This window comes from Stegostoma tigrinum, chromosome 1 (genome assembly GCF_030684315.1).
Source record: "Stegostoma tigrinum isolate sSteTig4 chromosome 1, sSteTig4.hap1, whole genome shotgun sequence".
Lineage (NCBI taxonomy): Eukaryota > Metazoa > Chordata > Chondrichthyes > Orectolobiformes > Stegostomatidae > Stegostoma > Stegostoma tigrinum.
In genome coordinates, this window is record NC_081354.1 from 18,445,212 (window position 1) to 18,461,850 (window position 16,639).

The 16,639-nt window shown below is 41.0% G+C and overlaps 1 protein-coding gene across 4 annotated transcripts in view; it reads right to left on the minus strand.

The window, feature by feature from the left end:
* The window catches only part of LOC125462192 (janus kinase and microtubule-interacting protein 1-like), a 334,030-nt gene that overhangs the window by 79,371 nt on the left and 238,020 nt on the right, over positions 1-16,639 (minus strand). For all 4 annotated transcript variants that reach the window (XM_059638150.1, XM_059638124.1, XM_059638093.1 and 1 more), the window contains 4 exons: positions 9,533-9,652; positions 7,536-7,664; positions 5,986-6,069; positions 573-635 (listed from right to left, as the gene is read on the minus strand). In XM_059638150.1, coding sequence (XP_059494133.1) covers positions 573-635; positions 5,986-6,069; positions 7,536-7,664; positions 9,533-9,652 — 396 coding nt within the window. The remainder of the gene's footprint in view (positions 1-572; positions 636-5,985; positions 6,070-7,535; positions 7,665-9,532; positions 9,653-16,639) is intronic.

Genomic DNA, 16,639 nt, shown 5'->3' on the forward strand with positions numbered 1-16,639 from the left:
TTTACAGAAATACTCAAATTCTGTACAACCAGGCCACTTCTTGTAAACTAAAACTATGCAAATGCTGGTGATCCTGCTGTCATTAAAGGGTGCATAATAATTGCTGATGTCTGCTCCCAGGGTAGCACTAATATTACCAACAAATGAATTTCACTCTCAATTGTTCATTATTATCAGGTCATGAGTTAATTTGCAATTATCAAGGGAGCAGTATAAAATAAGGGAGAAGGGAACCTGATTCTCCTTTTTCATAATTAAGATTGATTGCAACAGTGTTGGAGAAAATACAATTCACAAGCACAGAAAAAAAATCAATGGAAGTACACTCACTAACAAAAATGGGGTGAAAGAAAGTCTGCGTTTAGGACAAGAATCAAAGACGGCCCCAGTAAGAAACCTATCAACAAGTTAGTTTAGTTCAGTTAAATGTGATAAGCTGCTGTCTCCCCATCTTCCATTGATCGAAGCAGTCAGACATGAAAGTGCTCAACATCCTCACAAGACCTTATTTGCGTGAGACAATACTGGAGACTTTATAAAATTTCATTAGGCACATCCAATAGATCATTTACCTTTTCTAAAAGTTCCTGGTTCGTTCTAAAAAGTAACTGTTTATCTTCCACCCATTTTGAGTCCTAAAATACACAGAATAACAAGAAAAAAAAAGAAAATGTATTACAAAAACCCTATGCAACAAAACAAAATCGTAAGCTACATCTTAACTTCTGCATTTGCAGTGAGATTTGCAGTAATATTTCTTGAAATACAAATGGGATAAACCCTGTCTTTAATAAACATTTCACCATGACTGTCTTTACCTCTGGACTAGAAGGCCCAGCTTCAATTCCCACCAGTTTCAGAAATATGGCACCCAACAGTTTGGGCCCTCTTGTGGCTCAGTAGTAGTGTCCCTGCCCCTGGACTGGGAGGCCTGGGTTCAAGTCCCACCTGCTCCAGAGGTGTATAGTGACATGTCTGAACAGGTTGATTAGCAAAAATAAGTTAAACAAAAACATAATAAATTTCTTTGCCTGGCATTTTGAAATTAGGCCTTAAAGTCATTTGATTAGGTCAACTGTTCCACTGAATAAACAGACATATCAGTAATGTGAAAAGACATTGCATGCTAATAGTGCACCCCAAACGCTGAATGAATATCTTAATGAATTCATAGAAAAATGTTGTTATATCATGAGGTTATAGCACAATCACCTGATTAAATGGATCTTTTTCAACTATAGACAGAAATATGGGGCAGTACTGAATTGAGCTAAATTATTTTGTCTATGCACAGAATACCAGAGAGGTCTTAACAGAAACCTGGACTTACAAATCCAAATAAACAAAGGGATCGTGGCTAGAAAATATAATATTTCACATAAGCAGAAATAGTTTAACATTCATGCAAACTAAAATCACAATAAGACAGAAAATGTTGGATTATTGCAGGAAATAAAAATACTACAAATTCGACAAATTCAAAAATTGCATATATGCTTTAAAGTGAAACTTAATCAAGTTCAGGATGATTTAAATGTGATTATCTTCTACAATTTTAATCATTCAGTGATAGAACCGTTTAAAGATAGAGTAGAATTTACTGCCATGGTCACTTCGTGCATTCACGGTATTTTAGAGTACTGGCAGTGTGTGGTTGGCTGAGTGCAAAACACTTTCTCATTGCACATATTCGTCGATGACACTAGTCGATGACAAGAGACGGCGATGGCATTACAGCCCAATGTGGGAAGAGTGAGTGGTGAGGGAAGTCCCCTAGTATCCGTGGTAGTGATGAGAACAGGCAGCCGAGGTCTCTTGGAGAGCAAGCTAAGCAGAGGCGCTTGGGGCTGCAAACACTCGCCAAAGACTGTTCAACTTGTAAACTTATTCCTTTATTTTTCTAGATTATATTAAGAAAGACTTTAATGTTATTTCTTTATTTTTCTATTTATTCTATGAAGGTAATGCTTGAGCTTTTTTGTCCCTAGCTACCTTTGTAGCTGAAGTGGCACAGTGTGGTGACTTTAGACACTTTTCACTATTCTCCTATACTTCTGCACTTTAGTACATGTGACAATAAAATCTAAATCTAAATCTAAATCTAGAGGTATCTCTACTTAGTAAAAACCACAACAGATAAAGTAGCAGAGGCAATATGCAGCATGGGAGGGGTTGATGGGAGTTCATGTTGTATTTTTAGGTGCAATGTTCGGCCCTAATAGGAACTGTAACAAGAAAATATTCTGTTTACTTAACATAGTAAATGTTGCAATTTAAATAAATAAATGCAATGTTCATTTTCATAAATTCCAAGAAAATTTTCAGTGAATAATGGGTTTCCACAAAATATTCATGTCAGCAACTTACTTTGGATAGTATTTGCAGATGGCTAGCATTAGGATGTACTTTTACATCATTAAAAATGATACTGTTTTCAGGTTCTAGAAATTGACAGCTATACAGAGCTTCGAAAAGTTAAAAACTCACAATGGCATATATAAATCGAAATCAGTTTACAGCCGTGGCATGTATACCTGCCCAAGTCACTCATTTAGAATAAATTCCCAACTACCCACTTCTTTAAAAAACTTGTTCAATATTTGATCTCCTTGCACCATTTAACATTCTAAATGGTACGCTAGATCATTCAGTTGAGAAACGAGGCTATAACTCCAGCACCTTAGACATAAATAAAAACAGCCAGCGAAGTTGCTTTCCATGGATTTTGCAAGCATCAGAATACGCAGTTAAAATTAGACCACAGAAGAACGCTCATATCACCTTGAGAATTTAAAAAGATAAACCCAGGGCAGAAAAAGGAATGTGCCATTTACAAATCTATGTAATGGGACCACCAACAACAGGTGGTGATGGTGAGGCAGTGCACAGAGAAGGGCAGCTGGTGCAGTCAAACCGTCGAAGGAGAATGGGTGCCTTTGGAGGAATGAGGCCTAATGGGGAGATAGATTACACCGACAAAGGATTTCCTCAACCAGACCTAAACTACAGGTTTAATTCCATGTAAATACTGTGTTTAACCTTAACTTATTCATTGTCAATTTCCCTTTATGTTTGTAATGGTCTGATGCCAGTGGAATAAAGAATCCCTGCTTTATGACCTTACTGCAACAGACAAATCTCATATTAAACCTGCATGGGGTGACTTAACCTGGCTGCTTCACTGGCATTGAAAGACAGTAGTGGCAGTACCCATCAGTAACATGGGCTCATTTGCTGCCAGAAAGTCATGTATGGCGCAAGCCTGCTAGAGCAATGGAAACCATTCATAAGCAGGCCTCATCTACCAACAAAACACACTATCATTCTGACATGGGTGTCAACTGAATAGTCAGTTGTGAGGTTAATCCTTACAAGGCAATTTTTTGCCCTACCTGTGACGTATGAATTGTTATCCATATTTAAACAAAGAGCAGATAAAGTATTGTTCACTCCACAACACTCTACTCCTTTCAAACACTCATTAAAAGCTCCCTCACTGACCAATCTTATGGTCACTTGCTCCAACATATCCTCCTTGAATTGTGAGTCAAATTTTATCTGATGAAGTCTTCATTATCTGGCTTGTGATTTCTTATTGGATAGAAGGTGTTATATAAAGGAAAGTTGTCTTGCAATTTTAAACAGTCATTCTGATAAACTGCAGAGATGATTTGTGAAAACTTGTAAGCCTCTCATTTTGAAACCCTGAGCAAATTCCATTTTTCTCCCCATGATAAGTTACGACCATTCATCTCCGAATTGACAACCTACACAATGGCCTGGATATTCCAACTTGAGCACATCTCTATTGGCATTGCAGACCTCACCCACACTTTCAGTCATTTGTGCATGAAAGGCAGGCTCTCTGTAGGCAGGAGTCATGTCAGACAGAAAGAGGCAGTGGAAGAGCTGTATACCGAATATTTTGCTCCACAATTTTAAATGTTCTTTCTGAATGAGGCATATACATGGCTGTTTTCTGACAGTACTGGAACGTATCCTTCCTCCAAATTACATTCATACCCTCTACAATGACTGCACACCATGGCCCAGCAGGCAGCTCTTGAAGCCGAAATACAAACAGGATGATTAGCTGAACTGCAGCAGTTGCCTGTGCCAACCAATATATAGATACATGTGCCCTCTCTGCATCTCCATTGGATATCGAGGAATGGGAGCAGGAGGTTGGGAAGGGAAAAGTTTGTGAAACAGCTTTGTATCCACATTCGTCCAGACTCTGTCCAAAGCACAGATAAAAAATCATGTGGGAGGGAAAAGTCAGAAAACCAAGCCCACTGTTCCCCCTCTGCAGTGCCCTTGATTCAGGCATCAGCCCATCACTTATTCTTTTTCGGAGTCTTAAAATAATGGAAATCCTTCTCTCCTCTACGGTATCCTGCCAGGTACTGTTTTCACAGTACTTTTGCAAAATCCATGCTTGATTTCACCTTACCTAGATTCCTCTCCAACTCACACAGACTTTCTTCAGTTTGACATTTGAGTAGCATATTACTTTCAAAAATATGTATAAGCATATATATAGTCATCCATATTTAAACAAAGAGCAGATAAAGTATATATATATTTTATATATATATACACACACACACAGACATATTTATGGACTGTATTTATTTATTTATTTGTATATAGTATGCGTAAATATACATAGTCATAATGTCTTGGTAACCCTGTCAGGAGTGGGGAAGCATTGCTACAAATGTACAAGCCATTAATGAGACCGCACTTGCAGTATTATGTACATTTTTGGTCACCTTACTTGAGGAGCACTGGAAGCAGTCCAGGATGGGTTCACTAGATTGATTTCAGAGCTGAAGGGTTTGTCTTATGAACAGAGATTGAGCCTGTTTAGGCCTATCTTTTCTTGAGTTATATAAGGTGCTGAAGGGAACTGACAAAGTAGACATAGAAAGAATGTTTCCTCATGTGGGGCAATCAAGAACACAATTTTAGGACAAGAGGTAGCAGATTTAAAACAAAGATGAGGAGAAATTACTTCTCTCAATGAGTGGATGCTAGGACATTGAGCCAATTTAAGGAGGAGATAGGAAGATTTTTAATTAGGAATAGGTTAAGTAGTTATGGAGAGTGGGCAGGGAAGTAGAGCTGAGATTGAGAAGAGATCAGTCATGATTGTATTAAATGGTGGAGCAGGCTTGAACGTCTGAATTGCCTCCTCTTGCTCCCAGTTCTTATGTACTTATGACCACAGTGCCTGTGCTTAAGAAGGGGTCCGCAGTGTAACTAGACAACTATAACTAACTTCCTGGAAACAAAAAATGCAAAACAAATGTACTGTATGAAGTATCACTTTTGTTTTGCATTAGAACTGCAGGGAGGAATTAGTAAAACAAAACAAAACAGTGCTGAAAACCAAATTCTGAAACTCTGAGTGGAAAAGAATTGGAATAAATTTTCAGAATCAGCATTAAAATGAAGAGGAGAAGGTTCATTGTTTAAACAGCCAAATAAATGTAATTTCTCGATGCCCTATCATTTCATAAATGGCTTGGTAACATTGAAACTAGCTTAACAAACAGTACGGATAGCTGCATTCCAATGTCAGCTATGAGCATAAAAATTATCATAACCAGTTAATATTTAGTAGCTAGTAGCCCTGTTACAGAGCATAGGCAGGCAACCTGCAATGATTTTTGAGAAGATGGTCAGAGGTATATTTTCTATAAATTACCTGATCAATTCAGTATCTGCTTCACATTCTGCTAGAACCACCTTCCTAACATGCGCTTAATCCTGGTGTGCACATTGAACAGCACAGATGACCACTGATAAATCTCTGCAGAATTCAAAGCTGTATTCAGAAACTGGAAGTTTGTGCAAACTAGATTTTACAAGGTCTCTCAAGAAGTTACTAATTACCATTGACGTCAACTGACCAAGGATGATGGCACAAATTGGAATTAGAATCATTCGAACATAAAGATTCCGAGAATCCACTTTTACCTGCCCTTTCTCAGCAAGCGACTTTTCCAGGTCTTCAATTTTGGCTTGACATCGGAGGAGATCAGCTTGCAGCTGTTCACGAGTCTGTTAAGATAAATCATTCATTACTATGCAGAGGGTGGCCATTCAGGTCACTTTTATCTAAGCTGCTTCCTTACTGGAGCAGTTCAAAATGACTGGTCTGCTTTTGTCTCAAGAGCATTAAATACATCTCTTCCCTTAAACAGATGCTACAGCAAGTAACCTTGTTAAAAATATTGCACACTCCAAGAAATCTATGCATGCAAGTATCTCTAAACCTTTTGCATCTCTCTCTTAGCAGCATTTAAATGTTAATTTTTTGTAGCTAACTACATAATCAGTGGAATGACTTTTCCTACAAACCCAATTAAGCTCTCTATAATTAAAAAAAATCACTCACCACTTGTGAGCAACTTGTGTTTCACCATTAGACAAGTGCCCATTCTTAATACATTGAACAAAGCACAGCATGAAGCAATAACTTGGGTAAGTTGACATTGTCATTATTACACAATAAAAAGGTAGTGCCAAACACACAGGCTGCAAAATGCCACTTATTACAAGGGTAAACTGACATAAAATGTGGCTCAGTAGCTTTACTTGACCATCTCACGCCTCACACAGGTACTAGGGGCTGGTTCTGGTGCTCTTCCAAAAATGCCCACATTCCCGAAACCTCGGGATGCAGCTTCAGGGCACAAGAGTGGCACGAAGAGGTACTGTCCCATCCTGGCATCACAGGAACTTCTATATCCAGCTAACTTAAATATTTCCGACAAATTATACTTGTAGTACATTCCAGCCTCGGACAACTGTCTGTGTGGAGTCTGAACGTTTTCCCCATGTCTGTGTGGGTTTCCTCCAGGTGCTCCGGATTCCTCCCACAGTCCAAACATGTGCTGGCTAGGTGGATTAGGAGTTATTGGGATAGAGTGGGGCGGGGGGGGGGGCGGAAATCAATCTGGGTGGGATACTGTTCGGAGGGTTGGTGTGCACTCGATGGGCTAAATGGCCTGCTTCTGCACTGTAGGGACTCTATGGTTCATCTATGAAGTGCAAACGATATGCGACAGAAGTCGGTCACTTGGGGCAGTTAGTGATGCTGTGTAGCCCTAGAGTGCCTAAAAAAGTATAAGCTCACTGTATCATTGCACTTCTAAAGGAATAACTCGTTTTGAGATAACAAAGAGTGGGGCTGGATGAACACAGCAGGCCAAGCAGCATCTTAGGAGCACAAAAGTTGATGTTGCAGGCCTAGATCCTTCACCAGAAAAAATTTTGAGATCAGTTTGATGGGCAAACAGCAAGGTTCAATTTATAACAGGTGAAAATGTTAAAAAATTATATCCATTTTGTGTCTAGAAGCTAGATGGCATGGAAGATGTTGTATTGATCATTAGTAATCTGAAAAATCCCAGCTGAGACATAACCCTGGAAGGATAGGGGAATGAAAACTGAAAGCAAAATGGGGAAATGCCAAAACAACTTCTCTCCTAAATTAAGAGGATTGTGCCACATCCTTAACCTACCCTGGTCTCTCGCTCCACATCCAGCGTTCCACCGACTTGCTCCTGAAGCAGTGCATAAGCTCTCTGGAGTGCCTGGTATTCCCTCGTAAGCTGACGGAACCTCAGTTCAGATTCTTCTCTGTTTATGACCTTATAAAGTGGAGGAAAGCTTTGGAATTAGGCATAATACGTGAAAAAATCTTATCAAGGAAGCAAATGCTAGTTTATCACTTTTTAGAAGATTTGACTATGAGATCAAACAACAACTGTGGAACATTGCCCCATTTTCATTTAGTGTTTCATCCAGTCAAATTCACAGAGATTAGTCCACCACAGCTCAAAGTGACATTTCTCAGACAATCTTTCACCCTTCCCCTCACCATTTATCTCAGGCATCTTTCTAGGGGAAATCGCTCGGTTGGAATAGCTGGTGACTGCCGGAACCATCCTTCATTCACACTGCTGGTCTCATATTTAAAGCTCACGTGCTCAACTGCTGCAAGCCAGGAGCTGTCTCTCAGACCGCAGCACTTGACTGTTATCGCTACGGGAATAGCAAAGATCTGTCCCCCACCCTGCTTCACAGAGACGGGGTCTGAAGGTGCTTCTGTACAGGACAGTGGAGAGAGGAGGGCAGTTCTTTTTACTGCCACCGAGAGCCACACCATAAGATCAAGCCAGCCTGGACTCAACTGGTAGCACAGGTCAGTGCTGTGTACCAGGTGAAGTGGATACCTAGCAGTGCAGGAAGGATATCAATGATCCTCTGCGCTCTGTATGGGTAAGTAGTTCCTCAAACTCACAGTGCTACCCTATCTCTGCCACTGTATACGGCTCTCCCCGAGGGCCATCGAATCCAACTCTCACTATTGCACACATCTTGTCTACTCAAGGCCTCACAAACAACTCATCTTTCCAAAGTGTGAACCTTCCTGCCCTCAGCACTTCCTACTCACTCACTCATGGGACACACTTACCAGCTTCCCTACTATGCGCCATCACCACTGCTCCTCCATCATACACAATCCCTCATTGCAGAAAAACCCTGACCCAGCACTTGGTATGACATTTCCACAGCACCCTGAGCGACCCACTCATAATCCCTGGACTGAATATGCTCCTGAAGATCACACTGTGATCCAATTCCTGGAATGCAAGGACACGGATCTCCAGATCTGGTAGAACCAAGTACCTGACTGGCTTTAACCAGCCCCAGATCTGGAATGGGGTGAGCCCCCTGACTGACTGTGGTGGTATCTCCAAGTAACCATAATCTCTTTCATCCTTAGACTTCCATAAACGGCCATTGAAAGCATACGCAGTGTGTGTGCTATGTAAGCTGCTAACGCATGCTGCAAATTTAACATTAATATAGGATACTGCCATGCAGCAACATGTCCACCCGCTTGGCTGTTCATGAACTGAACCATGACAAGCTACCTACCTCTCCTCCGCTCTTAAAAAGCGATACAAGCCACAGAGGCTGAGAACAAGTGAATGTGCAGCAAAGAGCTTATTTGCTAAAATAAATTACAATGCAAGCCATCGAGAATGGCAGCCTCCAAGTCAGCACAAAGTGAATAAACACTAAAAAAAAGCTAAGAGTCATAAGATGTGTAGATGTGTGAGTTGCATGATGTGTCCATATGCAGGAGCATAGGCATCCCTCAGCTCCAAAGTAAAGCATTAAAAGGCTGATGTGATGTGCGATTTTGTCCGACAGCAGCCATGGTAGTGTCATGAGACTGGTAGCTTGCCAATGGATGAAGTATTGAGGAGGATGCTATACACGGAGCATGTAAAGGTGTCATTGTGAAGACACAGTTGAATGATGGCCAGGAGAAGCATTCAGTGAGCTGCAACCCTTACTCCGATTTACAGGTCAGGAATTTTCCCAGTCTAGCTTTTCAGGGATGACAATATGGAAGTGGACGAGACTGTATTTGATCACAATAGACCTCAAAGTCCATTAAGAGTGCCAGTTCCAATTGTTTGACAAACATTGTTAAATTATTTACCTCATCGAGATCTTCTTCTGGAGTTGCTGGTGTCCTATCAGTTGTACACGAGGCAACTGAAGAGGTTTCTGAATCGACTGATTCCTCGTCAAATCCAAAAAATGTCTCTACAACATGTCTCTGAAAAAACAAGTAAAGTGCTGATGAGCATTTAAATGTTACTGAGGTCCTCAAAAACGTTGCTATAATCAAACTTTTCTTTTCTCACAGCTTCTTTGCAGTACCAATGCAGCTTTGTTCATGAAGAAAGTATGTGTTCATGAAGAAGGTATTCTGAAACCATTGCTCAAGAATCTAAACTGTCAGCTACGGAACAGCATTTCTACAATGGCTACAATAAAACCTACAATGTAAATTACCTGAATTAAAAAATCCAGGCTGACATTCCAAAGTAGTACTGAGGGTCAGCTCACCATCAGAGGAGCCACCAGAGGATGAGATTTTAATCTGAGGTCCTGTCTATCTGTCTATGTAAAAGATCTCAAAAATTCTTGTTGAGCCATAGAATCACACAGACATACAGCACAGAAACAGACCCTTCGGTCCAACTCGTCGATGTCGACCTGACACCTGTATAAATCCATTTGCTAGCATTTGCATCATATCCCTCTAAATCCTTCCCATTCATTTACACATCCAGATGTCTTTTAAATGTTGTAATTGTACCTGCCTCCATCACTTCCAGTGGTAGCTCATTCCACACCCGCACCACCTTCTGCATGAAAAAGTTGCCCCTTAGGTCGCTTATATATCTTTCCCCTCTCACCTTAAACCAATGGCCTGGACCTTGCCTACTTACCCTATCTATGCCCCTCATGATTTTACAAACCTCTATAAGGTGCCTCCTCAGCTCCCACACTCCAGGGAAAATAGTCCTGGCCTATTCGGCCTCTCCCCATAGTTCAAACCCTCCTGGATAACAAGGTGTGGAGCTGGATGAACACAGCAGGCCATGCAGCATCTTAGGAGCAGGAAAGCTGACATTTCTGGCCGAGACCCTTCATCAGGAACCCTCCAATCCTGGTACAATCCTCGTAAATCTTTTCTGAACCCTTTCCAGTTTCAGAACATCTACAAGTTGTCCCTGTGTCCTGATTAAAACATTTCCCTTACTCAACATCACAAACTTTGATTATCTGGTCATTATCATATTGCTGTTTCTGGGTCTTTGTGGTATGCAAATTGCCTGCCACATTTCTTACATTACAACCGACTGCAGTTCAAATGTATTTCATTAACTGCAGCAGTGGTGCTCTCATACATCTGCTGTTCTTGTCCTTCTGAGTGGAAGTGTCATGGTTTTAACTATAAAAGTATTATGAAACCTGTAGTTGTGTAGGGCAATATATAAATGCAAGTCTTTCTTTTCAGTATTAGCAATGTGATTAGGAAAGATCGCATGTCTGTGTATAAAAGTTCTGACAAGCTACATCTTTGCCAAAGTACACATTAAGCCGGAAGTCATATCTCAAATGATAGTACCCCAAACGATAAATGTACATATATCTATAATCATAACTGCCTGTTATAATTCTGGCTGGAACGTGATCTCCCAGAGTTTAAGGATAGCTTGCTAGGTTCAGTTAACTTGCTGATAAACACAAACTGCCTTTCCTACTGTAGAATCTTCAGTCATAGAGTCCCACAGCAGAAAAACAGACTCTGCGGTCCAACTAGTCTACGCTGACCATGTTCCCAAAACTTAACTAACCCCACTTGCTGCACTTAGCTCATACCCATCTGAACCTTTCCTATTCACGTCCAAATGTCTTTTAAATGTTGTAACTGGACCTGCCTCCACCGCCACTTCCTCTGGCAATTCATTCCACACATGAACCACTCTCTGCAGAAAAAAAGTTGCCCTTCATGTCCTTTTTAAAGCATTTACCTCTCACCTTAAAAATATGTTCCCTAGTTTTAAACTCCCTCACCCTAGCAAAAGTACCCAGTCATTCAGCCTTGTCCTGATGCCCGTTAACTGCTTTGTCACAAATTCAACTCCAAGAGTTTATACTTCACAGTGAGATTGTAAATTCAAAACTTTCATAAAAACAACACTTTAGTCACTAACTGTCCCCTCTTAAAATGAGTTTAAAACAAAGGAACAAATATGAATTAAAATTAAACCAAAAACTTGAAATGCTGAAAATCTGAAACAAAAGGAAAAGGAAAACAGAAACTGCTGGAGAAACTCAGCAGGCCTGGCAGCATTTCAATAGAATCACTACAGTGTGGAAGCAGGCCATTCAGCCCATCAAGTCCACACCAACCCTCTAAAGAGCAGTCCACCCACACCTACTCCATCCCTTTTATCTCACATATCCCATGCTAATCCAGATAGCCTGCATATCCCTGGACAATTTTGCACAGCAGTTCACCTAACCTAGGGATCTTTGGACTGTGGGAGGAAACTGCAGCACCTAGATGAAACCCGTGCGGACATTGGGAGAATGTGCAAACTCCACACAGGCAGTCATCTGAGGGTGGAATTGAACCCAGGTCCTTGGTGCTGTGAAACAGCGGTGCTGACCACTGAGCCACCACAAATAGAGAGAGGAAGAGAGTCAATGTTTTGGGTCCAGAACTCTGAAGAAGGGTTGCTGGCCCTGAAGCATTGACTCTGCCTTCTCTCCACAGATGCTGCCAGACCTGCTGAGCTTCTCCAGCACATTTTGTTTTTGTAACAAATACGACTTCTTTCACCACAGAGAAATAGGAAGTTCTGTCGTTCGGGAGGGAGGAAGCCACTAAAATCCACAATTCATCTCAGCAAAGTAAAGTCTGTGGTACCAGTAATCAAATTCCAGTTTATTTCAATTTTCAGTGACCCAGCTGAAGAGTAAAACATAGTGATCATTGTGATGCAACTAGAATTGGCAAAAAGACGTTATCATCTTTCAGTAACAAAATATTAAAATACAAAATGATCTGGTTTATAGCCACCCCGTGAGCAAATTTGCAGTTGAAGGGGGTTCCACAAAGTTGACCTGTGCACTTGCGAACACCTGCCTGTTCATTCCAGTCCTTTCCATGATTTTCGGGGAAATCAGTGCCTTAGCCTCAATTATTGGGCATTAAAGGATCACTCCCTCACTTTCCCTCAATTTAGAGACCAATGGGAGAAGCTAAATCATGACGTTAGAAGCCCACTGCTCAGGTTGGTTTGGAGGACTGGAGGGAGGGGTTGGCCTCCATTGGTGGCTCCCTGAAGAAATTTGATGCCCCCTTTAAGGTTTGGGCCACCCAGGGGTTCAATCCTCACCTGGCCTTCAAAGCACAAGCTACGTCCCCCACTTCCCCTCTCTACTGCCCACAATTATTTCCAACCTGGCACTCTGACAGTTTGACTGCTGTGACATCTTGGAGTCCCAAGAGATGCCACCATTTCTGGTGCCACTGCTGAAACTACGAAGCTGCTGGCCAATCAGGTTGGCCGACTGCCTCGCTGAAGCGAGGCATTCTCCCCAGCAAGGAGAAATCTCACAACCAGCCACCAAATGGCTACAGGGCGCAGTGGAAATGATTTCATTCGCCTCTCTAGTGCATGATTGGAGAGGTTCAGTCCTAACATGGAACGTCTGACAAAGTGTGTGACTGATCATTACAGCTAGAAAAGTAGAAGGTGTCCCCCACCACCAAGCAGTACCTTACACAAACCGCTGCGTGTATTGGCCAAATTTAACACAACTAGATATACATTTGCAGAGTGCTCTGTCCCTCAATGAGAGGTCAGCCAATTGCATGTTCTCTGTTACCTTCACATGCCTTGACATTCACTTTATAGTTTGGCAACGGGCTGCAGAACTAATACCTGAAGTTTCATTTTTCTTTTACTGACAGGTCACATGAAAAATATTATATAGCTTGAAGCAAAAGAGAAAAACAATGTTTATGGGGTGATATTTGTGACATGATGCATTGTTCTCATCTCACTCCAGCTTTTCTTTGAAAGGAAGGTGCACCAAAACTATTTATTTTATGAAGCCTTTCAGGTCAAACACATTCACGGCCATACTGAAATAAAACATCAGCACCAGAGATTGTCTGTCAAAACTGAAGTCTGATTCCCCTTCTGTATCATTGGCAGTCTCCTTTACCTCATCATAGGACTGGAAATCACAAAAGCAACCAGTCAATACAAAACAAACTCTTTTACATCATTCAACATGCAGTTCACTTCCGAGAACGATATGGATTGTCCATGTATCACTCTCGGGATTTAGATTTAGATTTTACTGCCACATGTACTCAAGTACAGAAAAAACACAGAATTACAGTGAAAAGGGTATACTGTCTCCACAGACAGCGCCATCTTCGGTACAAAGGTAGCTAGGTACAAAACTTAGTAAGAGCAAATGAGTTAAAAAGTTAAGCATTACCTTTTGCCACGTCTTTCACATCCTTCAAAGTATTTTAGTGGCATACAAGAAAAAGTCATCAGCAGCATCATACAGACCTCGACAGCTTTTAAAGCATCAATCTCCTAAAACTAAATGTTTATAACGGAAAGTAGTACCCACAAGGAGTTAACACGTTTCCGAAATCCTAAATCTATTTCACTGCAGGGCCGTTCCATTTTCCTCAAATGCTTACCTTTAAAAATAATGAAGAGGGCCACATTAAATGTAAACAGCCTTCATCAATATTACAAAGCTGTTAACAAGTAGAGTGAATAAGGAAGGTTTCAATACGAAGCTTAAAACTGCACTGCCTGCAACTCTGCAGTAATAATTCTAAGCTGCTTCTAAGATTAGTCTACATCGATGATTTAGATTGAATCGGCAGGTTCTTCTCTTCAATTAACTAAAAATTAGAAGAGTGATGTAAGGAGCAGTCAATTTGCTACATTACATGTCTTACAATGCCACAAAATCAAAAGTGAACACACCAGTCCAAAATGTAGCCTTGTCATGATCCACTGACCAACAGGATATAGCCCTGGAAAGTTTTCTGTAACTATGGGATTATTTTCAGTTATCCATTTTTGATGACTATTTTGATAAATATTAAGAAATAAACTAATAAGTGCATAGCCTGGAGCACAAAGAGTTCACTCAATAGAAAACAATTATTTACAATAACTGAGGAAAATCTACAGTCATTCATGGGAAAATTCTCCCTACATTTCAGTTTACCATTCTTTCCCTCCTCCAAAGTACAACGGGCACCATTTTAATAATCATTATTGTGGAGACAAAGGTAATTCTTCTTTTCTGTGGGATCCAGTGTGGCAAGTATTGGGTGTGAATGGGCATCTGGACCCAGTAAAGAGAGAAAACCTTACCAGGGGAAGGATGAGAAGAGCAACAAGAAAATATTGGCTAAAAACAAAAAGCAAGCATGTATCATGTTGTCAGGTAGTGAGGATTTAGCCTGGTGATAAGCTTACGGTATTAAAATGAAGCTCACAATTAGGAATATGCAGCTGAAACCTTAGGCCAGTTTTCCATACTTCACACATACTGTCAGAGTTTGCACTGTCCAACCCTTTTTCTTTCACTACAACAATTTTCAAAATGGCACGAGGAAAAGAACTGCTGAAGGGAAAGAAAGTTCTATTAACATGTCAAGCACTAATTAATGTTAATTGCATTTAACATTGCAGATCATAAAAATTGATCGCTTTTGTTCCTACATATTACATCCTGACCTTAAAAAACTTTGTGTAAGACTTAATTTATAAATTACCAGGAGGATGGCGGCTGGTGATGCTAACATGATTTTTTTTACATGTTCTCTCAGTACTTCCATCATAGCACAACATGTTACCCAGCTAATTTTCAAGGAGTTAATGGTTCCAGTAAATTTACTGACAGATGGGTGTCATTTAGACACATCAAAACATGTCTGTCAGCAAACCTCATCAATTTTAAGTATTTTTGTAACTCAGCTAAAACGTTCCACATCATCAATTAAGCATAACCTTCCTCTTCACAGGCTAATACATAAGTGAAAGGATGAAAGCGGTTTTCTTTTGTTCGATGCAATGTTACCTGTTAAGAAAGAAAAAGCTGAATTTTTGCCCCCCATGAGGAAAACTCATGCTGCAGCTGACAGGACAAGCAGCACTGTCCTGCCCTGGACCATCTTTCTAGAGGCTGGGTGGCCATCAGTAATGTATTGGTGAGTAGCTGGTTAATTGGAGCTGCAAGCCAATTAGTGCGATTTTTCAAAGGCCTGCAGACCCTCAAAGTATTGAGGCTTATAAAGACCAGCTGCCTGAAGGCAGCCTCCAGGCAACAGATCAAGCAGTCAGGCCTCAGGACAGGCTTTGAGGCCCTGCCTACTGCCTGATTACAGTCGCAGTCAGATGCTCACTTATGGAGGGGCTTCCTTTCTACATGCTTCCCTGAATATTGTGGGGATTTTTCAAACTTGAATTTTTGAAACTTAGGTGACAGGATGCCTCAGGATGGAGGTGCCTCCTCCCTCCCTCTTAACCGCATGTTGCCGCTCCTTCCAAGGGCCTCCTTTCAATTAAATGGTGACCCTGCCCCCTGATCACGAATTGGCCAATATGGGGAAAACTGCAGTGTTACGTAACTGTTACCCACAGTTTGGAGTCATGACCCCACCCGCCCTCACCCCCCAAACTTGATTACAACCCAGAGTCCTGCCCAAGGTTTCCAACGTTTTAGACAAGGACATGAGGAGCAACTTTTTCACACAGAGGGCAAGTTCGTATGTGAAATGAACTGCCAGAGGAAGTACAAGATGCAGATACAGTTACAATATTTAAAAGACATTAGGACAGGTGCGCGATTAGTTAGAGGGGTATAGGCCAAACACAGGCGAGTGGGACTGGTTAAGTTTGAGACAGCTTGGTCAGCATGGGTCTGTTTCAGTGTTGTGTGACTCTATGACTCTATGTAAATGTTTGTAATTGAAGATGGATTATGTACTCGTTAATTAAAGGGAGTGTTAATTGCTGAAATACACAGCATTCAATATCAGCATCTAGAATTTCCAAGTAAACATTACATGGTCAATAGGATAAAGTTCTCTTCACTCTACACCAGTCACATACCTCAGTAAAAGGTCTTCTCACATCAGCAGAGTAATTTTAGCTGAGAATTACAATTTCCTCAATTCCACTCTTGAGAACAT